This window comes from Triticum aestivum, chromosome 3A, assembly GCF_018294505.1.
Source record: "Triticum aestivum cultivar Chinese Spring chromosome 3A, IWGSC CS RefSeq v2.1, whole genome shotgun sequence".
Classification (NCBI taxonomy): Eukaryota; Viridiplantae; Streptophyta; class Magnoliopsida; order Poales; family Poaceae; genus Triticum; species Triticum aestivum.
This window is the reverse complement of record NC_057800.1, coordinates 489073674-489084667: the sequence shown is the minus strand read 5'-3', so window position 1 is coordinate 489084667 and position 10994 is coordinate 489073674. Positions and strand designations below refer to the sequence as shown.

The window sequence follows — 10994 nt, the reverse complement described above, 5'->3', positions numbered from 1 at the left end:
CAGTGAATTGGCCACCAAAGGGGATGGGTTGAGTCAAAATGGTAGATTGGCTGCAACAAAGCGTAAAATGAGTGGGCTTAAATCTTTGCATTTCCTAACTGCTATCCTGCTGAAGAAGATTGGTCCCAATGGCACACGCTTCCTTCTAGGCTTGGTATTAACAGCGGTAAGTTCCACCATTTTCTATGATTGCATTCTACTTTTGGAACTTGTGGCCTGTCACAACTCACAAGTGATTCCAATGTCGCAACTGGCCTACTGCTGCTAGCATATAAAGGAATCATTTGTGAATAAATCTGTATTACTCATCCTAGTTTCTTAACAAGGAAAGCAACCTAACAATCCCATGTCAATGAAGAAAGTTAGCAAAAATATTTTTTCCTGAGAAATAGAAAAGAAACAATCTATGTTCAATGCATTTTCCATATGTTTTGATGGTAAAATTTTGAATGTCTAAAAACATTTTATCCTGACTATTTAATAATATGTACTACCATCGCTAGAAACTTTTTTTAACTATTGCTACAAGTTTCTGTTTTTTCAAATGTCTACCTTTGGGAGTTTTGGACAGTATTGGAAGCTTTACTAATGATCTACAGCACCACATTCTTTTTTGCAGGTGCTGCGTACTGCTGTGGGGCATAGATTGGCAAAAGTTCAAGGCTTTTTGTTTAAAGCAGCGTTTCTTCGGCGTGTCCCAACATTTACACGCTTGATCATAGAAAACCTTATATTTTGTTTCCTCCAATCCACATTATATCAAACATCAAAATACTTGACAGGGTCTTTGAGTTTGCGTTTCAAGAAAATTTTAACCGATATCGTTCATGCTGATTACTTTGAGGTACTTTTACTGCAATTTGTTTCTTCATTGGTTCCATTTTGTGTTACTTCCAAGTGCACACATTTCTCACCTGCATCATTGCATTATTTCCTCAGAATACCATGAAGAGTATTATAGAATTTGAATGCCAATAAGGAGTATTTTCTAAGTTCTTAATCTATCAACATACTAATTTGTTCTTGTCAGTATTATGTCATAGATTATGGGACCATTTATAAAACTAGTGATCAGTGCAGCAAAGAACGCATAGCTGTCATGTCATAGAAAAAAAAATTCCATAAAAGGGGAACTATGTTTCATCACGTGCTATTCTCCTACAATCTAAAGATGAATATCGTTTCTATGATAGTCAATTATAGTATTCGGTTGGTGCATGAAAAATATGCTTACCATTTTTTTCTAGTGCTGTTACCAGTAATTTTTTAATCTTACCCTTTCTAGTGCTCCCATTTTCTTTATGCTAGTTGAATTTGCCTGCCAGTTTTTAATTTATGCTAGCATTAATTACTTTTTTCAGTTAGGTTGTGAAGATTATAATTGATTTTGGTTTTAGAAGCTATTTTCCCCTGTTTTCCTTCATGCCTTATTAGGAGAATGCAGTTGCTTTTAGTCATGCGTGCAATTTTAGTACACATGCTAGCAGCTATGTTTTTCATTAATTTATTTAACACTTCTCCTTTGAAATACAATTTTGACAAGACATTTCACACTCTTGTTTGCTCTATCTCCAGAATATGGTTTATTACAAAATGTCACATGTGGATCATCGAGTATCAAATCCAGAGCAAAGGATTGCTAGTGATATCCCAAAGTTCTCTTCTGAACTAAGTGAGCTTGTACAGGATGATCTGGCTGCGGTTGCAGAAGGGCTAATATACACCTGGCGTCTCTGTTCGTATGCTAGTCCAAAATACGTGGTCTGGATTATGGTAAATTCTTGATAGAAAATCTTGGTAGCGATGCTTTATTTACTTATATAAGATGTGATAGCCTATAATAACCTCTATGAAAGTTATTAGTATTTTGTATTGACAGCCACTTTCTTCCTGCACTCATCACTTGGTAATTTTATTATATTTAAATGCTTTCAGGCATATGTACTAGTTGCTGGTGGGGTGATAAGGAAATTTTCTCCTGCTTTTGGAAAACTGAAATCCACGGAACAACAACTGGAAGGAGACTATCATCAACTACATTCACGATTAAGAACACATGCGGAGAGTGTGGCATTTTATGGTGGTGAGAACAGAGAAGCATCTCATATTATGCAGAGGTTTGAGGCTCTTGTTGGGCATCTGAATCTTGTGCGTCATGAAAACTGGTGGTTCGGCATGATTCAAGATTTCTTTCTGAAGTATTTTGGTGCCACTGTGGCAGTTGTCCTTATCATTGAACCATTCTTCTCTGGCAACCTTAGACCTGATTCATCAACCCTTGGAAGGGCTGAAATGTTAAGCAATCTTCGATATCACACAAGTGTAATCATATCGTTGTTTCAGTCCCTTGGGATTCTTTCTATCAGTTCAAGACGTTTAAATATCCTGAGGTACAGTTTTCCATCTATTTTACAAATTGTTAACATTACGTCATTACACCATAGGTCCGAATCATGGAAGGTGACCCTTTGCTCCAAAAGTTACTGAACAGTGGTGCATCTATCTAATTAAATCTACTTTTTTTATGCCGTTGTAATTTGACAATAGTGATACTTCCTGTTCCATTTCTGACTTTCACACTGAAAATAACTTCTTTTTTCATGAAACTATTTTAGTGCTATGATCCACATTTTGTGAAGAGGGAAGAATCTCACTTTTGCTTTTTGTTGTTTAGTGGTTTAACATTTTTCCAAGCCAAAGACATTATTTCATTTTGTGTAGTGCTTGGACGAAGCATAACTGGAAATTGTTACATCCTGCTGTTAACTTGTGATTTAGATATTATTTAATTTCAATTTGTGGAGCTTATGATGTGATTCTCTATTTGATTTGACCTGTTGCATTTTGTGTTAGGTGACCTTCTGAAATTAAATAGAGAATCACATCATAAGCTCCACAACTTAGCACATGTGTTTAGGCTTGAGGTGCAACTTAGCACATGAACCTGCTGGATTTCTAACCATGCCCGTTTCACAGGTTGACCTGGAATACTTGCTAGAACTCTATCCTCTTGATAAGGAAGTTAACTGGGGTGATGAGCTGTCCCTTGGTGAGCAACAAAGACTAGGAATGGCCAGGTTATTCTACCATAAGCCAAAGTTTGCCATACTTGATGAGTGCACTAGTGCTGTAACGACTGATATGGAAGAACGTTTTTGCAAGAAGGTTCGAGCTATGGGTACATCTTGTATAACAATATCTCATCGCCCAGCTTTAGTTGCATTTCATGATATTGTTTTGTCCTTGGACGGTGAAGGCGACTGGAATGTTCAGCACAGAAGGTTGAAACCCTTTAAATAAGTTGTTAAATGTATGTTCTCTGAATTAATTCACTAAAAAATTAGTAATATACTATTTTTGCAGGGAGGACTCTTCCTTTTCCACTGAAGAGTCTGATTTTCAATCATTAGAAACTGATCGCAAATCTGATGCACTGACTGTTCAAAGAGCTTTTATGAGAAGGGCAAAGGTATATGATTTTTGGTCTACTGGATTTCTGTTCCATCATCATTAACAGGCACAACTTAACTCATGCTTCTGTTTAATGGGTTTCCTCACCAGAACAATCCTTCGTTGGGGTCCAAGGACCATTCGTACTCTACAGAGGTCATAGCAACTTCCCCTAAGGTGGAAATAGAACATGCAGTACGGACATCTCGGGTTCCACATTTGCGATGCCACCCAAGACCTTTGCCTCTCAGAGTAGCTGCAATGCTCAACATACTAGTATGATGTTCTCCTTGGTGCCTTTCTGTTCCCCAATAATTCACTCAGCCACTACTTTAGAATTTAGAAATCTTTGCTTGTTGGTTACTCCTTTGTTTGAACAAAAACATCTAATGTGATATAATTACTAATAACCTTTCGAGTATACTAATGCTCTACAAACTAAGGAACTAGTAAAAAAAAGAGGAGATTCTACACACATAGATCGGATGAAGCCCCTTAAACTAGTTCTAGGAACTTTATTCTCGATGTTGATACACCCTGAAATTCTTATGCTACTCTCCTTTGCTCCCCAGGTTCCTAAACTTCTTGATAAACAAGGCGGGCAGTTGCTTGCTGTTGCTGTACTTGTTTTCTCTCGTACATGGATCTCTGATCGTATTGCTTCATTGAATGGTTCTTCCTTTTCACCCTTGGATATCTTTCATAGTTAAAAGCTGCAAGTAAATTTCTCATATGATATGTCTCATCTTGCCAGGGACAACTGTGAAGTTTGTCTTAGAGCAGGATAAAGTTGCCTTCATTCGCTTGATTGGTGTCAGTATTCTACAAAGTGCTGCAAATTCTTTTGTGGCACCAACTCTTAGGTAATCATTGGTTAACTCCATTTCAAAGATTTATTACTAGTTAATTGTTACACATGGATGCCATAGGGTCTGTTGCTGCAGCTTTAGTGCACATAGGGCAACAGCTATAGATGTGGCTACAAGCATCAAAGAGACATAGCCTGCATGGAAGCCATGCAGCAAGATAGCAGCAGCTTGCATAGCAATATATGAGGACAGCATATTGCTAGTTGTTTGATGCATTGTCTTATCTTAACATTAGGAAGTTGCATTATTTGACAATTGATATGTATCAGGGATTGGTTTTAATTGCATGCACATCTCGCTAAGAAAATTTAATGAAGAACATACAGTGTTTCATCAGTGAATTGCATGCTACAAGGTTTCTATAGTGGGAGTATTTAACGTAGGATTGAAACTTTTACATGTATCTGTACAGGACCCTTACCTCTAAACTTGCCCTTGGATGGCGAATTCGCTTGACCAATCATTTGCTTCGATATTATTTGAAAAGAAATGCATTCTACAAGGTATCTTCTCAAGCAAAAACACATAAACACATTATTGCTTTAGTTTCCTTTACTGGTTACCTGTTGCACATTATCGCTTCTCAATAGTCTAGTTATGGTATGACAGGACTTTGTAGGTGGTGTTATAGCTGTTCTGATATTCATTTGAATGCATCATTTATGTGACAGTCTGTACTAGTGGAGAGTTGGAGACTATTTTGTTCAGTATGAATTGCTGGGGTTGTTGCTTTGTTGGGCACTTGCTTATGTAATTGTATGGGTGTGCCTCACAGAGCTCGCTGTTTGAAATTTTAATTATGGGCTTTGAATGGCAAAGGTAAAATACTTGAGCCGTTGCCTAAAACGTACCCTATACACATTTGAGCTAGTCAAAATGTTCTTTTTAGTTAAATCATAAGGCAGAAATACTCCCAAGTTAGAAGTTGTGCCTTCTCGAAAATTCAATTACTTTAGAGGTTCTAATTTGGATGCTCCAGTCTGCATGATGGAACAAGATGCTGGAGTCTGGTACCTCCGGCACTCCAGTGGGCATCAACTTTGTGTGTATTGTCCAAGCTGGAAATTTGGATTTTGGAGAGGGATAAAAAACAATAAGGGAATATGTTTGACCTGTAACGTAGCCTCCATGCCCTTTTCTATACTCCAATGCATTTATTTGTTCCTAGTTTTTTGTGAAGACGGAGATCCTGAGTTCTGAGACTGGAGATGGCCTAGCCATCATGCTGTCTAGTGGTGGCATGACAATTGTTTTAGGGTTGAGATGGACAGGAAAAGTAACAAGTTATCCTTGTATATGTTTTCAGGTATTCAACATGTCAGGTAAAACTATTGATGCAGACCAAAGATTAACACTTGATGTAGACAAGTTGACCACTGATCTTGCTGGCCTAGTTACTGGAATGGTAAAACCAGTGGTTGACATTATTTGGTGAGTTATCCTTGCATCTATTGCTAATTATGAACTTGGTTTAAAGTTACCCTAGAATTCATTGTGATAATTCTAGCCAAACTCACCAGGTTTACATGGAGAATGAAGCTCTTGTCAGGACGAAGAGGAGTTGCTATACTATATGCTTACATGTTACTGGGTTTGGGCTTCCTGAGAGCAGTATCCCCTGACTTTGGTCGTCTCTCGGGCCAAGAACAAGAACTTGAAGGAACATTCAGGTAAATACTGCATATGTTGTTGCGTCTTGGTAGAGCCAACATGCCATTTAAAAAAATTGAAGTGCTAATCTGATGAGCTTTTGCAAGGTTCATGCACTCAAGACTGCGGACACATGCTGAATCAATTGCTTTTATTGGTGGTGGTTCAAGAGAGAAAGCTGTGAGTTCCATCGCATTACACAGACAATACTCAAGTTCATAAAAATGACATGTGTTTAATACATCAGTTAATTAAATGCTTGTTTGATTATTTTAGCCTCAAATGTGAAGTGCAATGATAGGTAAATAGTGGATTGTTGAATGATAGCTGGCTTCTTTTTTTTTTACTTAAAAAGCATATTTTTGACTCAGCCACTCTGCTGAACTTGTAACTACATTCTCACTTTGTAGCTTTATGAAACCAGATATTGCTTCCTTACTGCTTTATTGTGTTTATCACTCTATATTTAGTTTTGCCTGAGATAGTTTGCTTTCCGTACCTTGTTGTCACCTTCCTAGCGAAGTTAATGTTTGCTTGTTTTATTCTTAAGAGTAGCTTGTAGCAGCCTGATTTCAATTTTTTTCAATGTGTTATATTTAGAGATTATGAGATAAAAATGTTATCATTATCCCAGACAGTGTGGCTTATTTATACACATTGCGTGTAGCCATGACGCCATGTACATGAGATGGAATATTGAAGAACTAGGATAATATAATGTGGACACCCAGTAGTTCCATTTTCTGATACTTCTATATGGCATTTGTAGAGACCATTAAGTGCTTAGACTTTAGAAACTGTTCGTGTGTGGTTCTCTTTCAATTGTATTTGCAGTTCCAACAGACATGTTATATTTATGAACTCTAACTGACAAAGGTCCCCACCCCCAACTAGCTCTTCTGCTACCCTTGCTGTGTTAGATGACATGAACCTGACTTTCAGCATATAATTCTTTTCATATATCAGATGGTTGAGGCTAAATTCGTAAAGTTACTTAACCACTCAAAGATTCTCTTGAGGAAACAGTGGCTTTATGGTATTGTTGATGATTTTGTTACAAAGCAACTTCCTCACAATGTGACATGGGGTCTTAGTCTATTATATGCTTTGGAGTACAAGGGAGACAGAGCTTTGACCTCAACTCAAGGTTACTAATCTTCACAACTCTTCCATTCTACATTAATTTTTCATCTTTAACATCCCGAAATACATTGTTCCTTTGGTTTGTGTAACAGGAGAGCTGGCACATGCTCTACGATTCTTGGCTTCAGTGGTTTCACAGAGCTTCATAGCCTTTGGCGACATTCTTGAGTTACATAAGAAATTCCTTGAACTCTCTGGTGGGATTAACCGTATCTTTGAGCTTGAGGAGCTTACATGTGCCGCTCAAAGGAGTAAGTTCAGACCTTTTTTATTCCATGCAGGAGAACTGTGTATCAATATATTAAGAAGAAAGGGTGTAGAACACGAACAGAATTACACCAGTTAGATAAAACCTGTTCATCACGACACACACTCACTATTACGTTGGCTTTCTAACAGACAATAAAAATCATGTTAAATTCTCTAATTAGATTTTTCAGTAAGGAATTATGTAGCCCATTTTAATTGTGCATAATATAACACAAACTAAAACACAATATATTAGGGTAGTAATTGATCCTGTTATTGAACTGTCAACTTGCATAATTAGGCTCTACAGAATGTACTGGTATTTTATACAGCACATATTGTGACGAATCCTGTTCAGCATATTATGGTTGAACTTGCCACCTCCTAAGAGTTTGGCACGTGAAATCTATGAAACAACATTCTTATAGCAATTCTTTTACCATTCCATCATGCCAAGTTAAATAGTAAGGCTGTGTAGCAGTGTACTGAAAATGGTGTGGTGGGCTTTATATGTTTGTTAACAGTTGCGTGTTTGCAAAATTGCCAATAGTTGGCAGAAAATTTAGGGTGTGTTTGGATCCTAAGCAAGAATGATTCTTGCCTTGCTGGGCAAGGGCTGGCATTTGGTACAAAAGAAAACAACTCACTTTTGATGGCAAGCTAGGCAATAACCGCAGCAAAAAGCTTGCCCGCGAGCCGGATCGGCTCGCTCGCGAGAGCAAAGTGCGGCATGAAAGAAATTTTTTGGCAACTGCTAAACGACATGGTGTCCTGTGTGCAAGTGCTAGTAAATCCAAAGAGTGCCTAGCCTCCGCGAGCTATTGCCTGGATGGATGGGCTAGCTGGGCATATCCGAGCTAGGCAAAGGTCAGCTACGAATCCAAACGTACCCTTGATAGCTGCCACCCTGAACAAGTTAAAAACTTTGATAGTTGCGCCAGGTTGAAGTTAGTGTTCATGTTCTGTCATTAGTTAAGTTTTCGATTCTGAACATGCTTTTAAAATTCTCCAGATACCATGGTGTCTTCCAATGCCATCAGTGCAGCCTCAGAAGATATTATTTCAATTCATGAAGTGGACATCATAACACCATCACAGAAGCTATTGGCTAGTAAACTGTCATGCAATGTAGTACAAGGGAAAAGCCTATTTCTGACTGGTATGCGATCTTCATTATTTTCTTCTCCACAGTGACCTTATATTAACAGGATTCATTTTACCCTTCCTGAAGGTCCCAATGGTAGTGGAAAGAGTTGTATATTTAGAGTGCTTAGAGATTTGTGGCCCATCTTCTCTGGGAGAGTTATCAAGCCCTCTGAAGGGATGTTCCATGTCCCTCAGCGTCCATATACCAGCCTAGGTACTCTGCGGGATCAGATCATATACCCTCGCTCACGGGAGGAAGCAGAGATGAAAGTTCTCTCACTACATCAAGCTGGTAGGCCCACTTACTTTTTGGTACATGTGTCTATTGGATTAGCAAGAAACCATGTGTTTGAAAGTGTGAACATAGCTTTATGATTTGCTAGGAGGATGCCAGTTAAAAGGGCGTACTAAATTATTTCGTTGCTTGTCCTGATAACGGGAAAACTGTGGTAATATAGGCAACAAGGCTAGTGCTTCCATCCTGCTTGATGATCACCTGAAGACAATTCTAGAGAATGTGCGGCTGGTGTATCTTCTAGAAAGAGAAGGGTGGGATTCTACACCAAACTGGGAAGATGTTCTGTCACTAGGGGGACAACAGAAGCTTGGGGTGGTCAGTATTAACTGGCAAGCCACCTTTATTTGTTTTTTCATTTTGTATGTTGTTGAGTTCATTGAAAGCAACTCTCTCATCTTTGTTCTAGGCCCGTTTGTTTTTCCAGCATCCTAAGTATGGCATCCTCGACGAGTGCACCAAGTACACTTTCTGTCACGATTTTCTTTTGACTTCTCCGATTTTTTTTAAATACTGTTTGCTAATTAATTACCGTGGTTCCTAAAATTTTCCTTGATTGCAGTGCTACTAGTGTTGATGTTGAAGAACATCTGTACAGGCTTGCAACTAACATGGGCATAACTGTGATCACTTCCTCACAAGTAAGTGCTTCGATAATCCCTGTGACAACACAAAATTTCTTATATTGGTGAACTGTTAATGTTTAGGAAAAAAAGATAATGAACTGTTGTCTATTATCACCCAAAATTTATACTTTGTTCTCAGGAATGAAAGCAGAGTTTTGCTGAAAGCAACATTTTTCATGTTTATTACAGAGGCCTGCTCTGATACCCTTCCATGTCTTGGAGCTGAAGCTCATTGATGGTGAAGGGAACTGGGAGCTATGTTCGATCCGCCAGTGCGTGATGCCATACCTGAGCGACTGAGCTGATGCTACCATGTGCGCCAGTCACCTGCATGTACAAAAGCAAGTAGATATCGCATTGCCATTTGCCTATGGATGGATAACAGACAGTGGCAGTGTTGGTGTCCTGAAAGACAACCATATTCTTGTCAAAATATGTTTGGCGTAGAACAACAAATTACTCATAGTTTAGCTTACATCAAGGAGAAGGGTGGTGCATGATTGTGATCCACGAATGATGTGTGGCGAGGTTTAACTTGTAGAGGTGTTTCCGAGTTGCAGTAGTTGGACAGCAGAAGAGACATGTAAATTAGCAGATACCTATTGATTCATTAGATTGCATTGTATTAGATTCTGTGTAGTGTAGTAGACAAATATGCTATCACAGGCAAATCAATAAATAACGTGGATGCTGCACGGCTAGCGTTGTTTAGATTAGAGGCTGTACTGTATGTGCAAAAAAGCATCTGGCTGCATGCATGTAAATGGCAATAATTTGCTGAAGTCTTGCTCCTTTTTGTCCATGCTTTTTTTAAGAAATGGAAATTTCCAATCCATGCGCTTGGTTTATTCCTTGTGACTGGAAGTATGTGCTGCATTTTTTTAAGAGAGGAGAATCGAGGTGAACTCCAATCCTGTCACGCCAAAGTTGAAGTAAGACTGTAAACTTTGGCACCCATTTGATTAGCATCTAATCGAATCATATTTGGTATGACATGCCCATATTTTGGTAGAGCGTGTCCATTTTGGCCTGCTCAAATTTTGGTACGACAAGTTTTGACACCCATAAAACAGATGTGCGGTGATGACCTTGGTGCTGCCAGGGTTTTTCTTACCGTTGGGAACCGGTGGTTCCCAACAGCTCCAGTTCAAAATTTTCAAATTTGATTCAAAAATTGAAAAATGAAAGAAAATTCCTAAAAATACTTCAAGGTGCGTAGAATCTAATGGTGTTAAAAAATTTCAAATATTAGTTCATTTAGTATTTTTTTGGGCATTAGAAGTTCAACCAAAAAAGAAAAAGAAAAAATTCGCCAGTTAAACTTCTAATGCCCGTAAAAAATACTAAACACACTAGTATTTGCAAAATTTTGACACCATTAGATTCTACGCATCTTGAAATATTTTAAAGAATTTTTCTTTTATTTTTCAATTTTTTGATTCAAATTTGAAAACATGCATTTCATTGATTCGCAAACGACCGGCTAACCGATCTTACCAGTCGGTAAACTGGTCTTACCGACCGGTATACCGCTCGCTACCGGTTGAACTGGGTTTTGAATTTGAT

At 38.3% G+C, this 10994-nt stretch overlaps 1 protein-coding gene across 1 annotated transcript; it reads left to right on the top strand.

Moving 5' to 3' along the window:
- Positions 1-2156: 2156 nt before the first annotated feature.
- On the top strand, positions 2157-10261 carry LOC123061782 (ABC transporter D family member 1). The gene is made up of 18 exons (XM_044485047.1): positions 2157-2390; positions 2977-3281; positions 3364-3469; positions 3562-3726; positions 4023-4122; positions 4205-4313; positions 4732-4822; positions 5626-5750; positions 5840-5989; positions 6077-6149; positions 6936-7116; positions 7205-7363; positions 8374-8520; positions 8593-8799; positions 8966-9120; positions 9212-9264; positions 9365-9443; positions 9618-10261. Exons 2-18 carry the CDS (start codon positions 3070-3072, stop codon positions 9726-9728), a joined length of 2223 nt encoding a protein of 740 aa, XP_044340982.1. The 5' UTR covers positions 2157-2390; positions 2977-3069; the 3' UTR covers positions 9729-10261.
- The last annotated feature ends 733 nt before the right edge of the window (positions 10262-10994 follow it).

What these genes read in the sequence shown, in the direction of transcription:
- LOC123061782 (XM_044485047.1), top strand. Translation starts at nt 3,070, where the DNA reads ATGGCCAGGTTATTCTACCATAAGCCAAAGTTTGCCATACTTGATGAG. An exon ending in CTGCAATGCTCAACATACTA is followed by an intron (nt 3,727 to 4,022) that starts GTATGATGTTCT and finishes TTTGCTCCCCAG; the next exon opens with GTTCCTAAACTTCTTGATAA. An exon ending in TTTGTGGCACCAACTCTTAG is followed by an intron (nt 4,314 to 4,731) that starts GTAATCATTGGT and finishes GTATCTGTACAG; the next exon opens with GACCCTTACCTCTAAACTTG.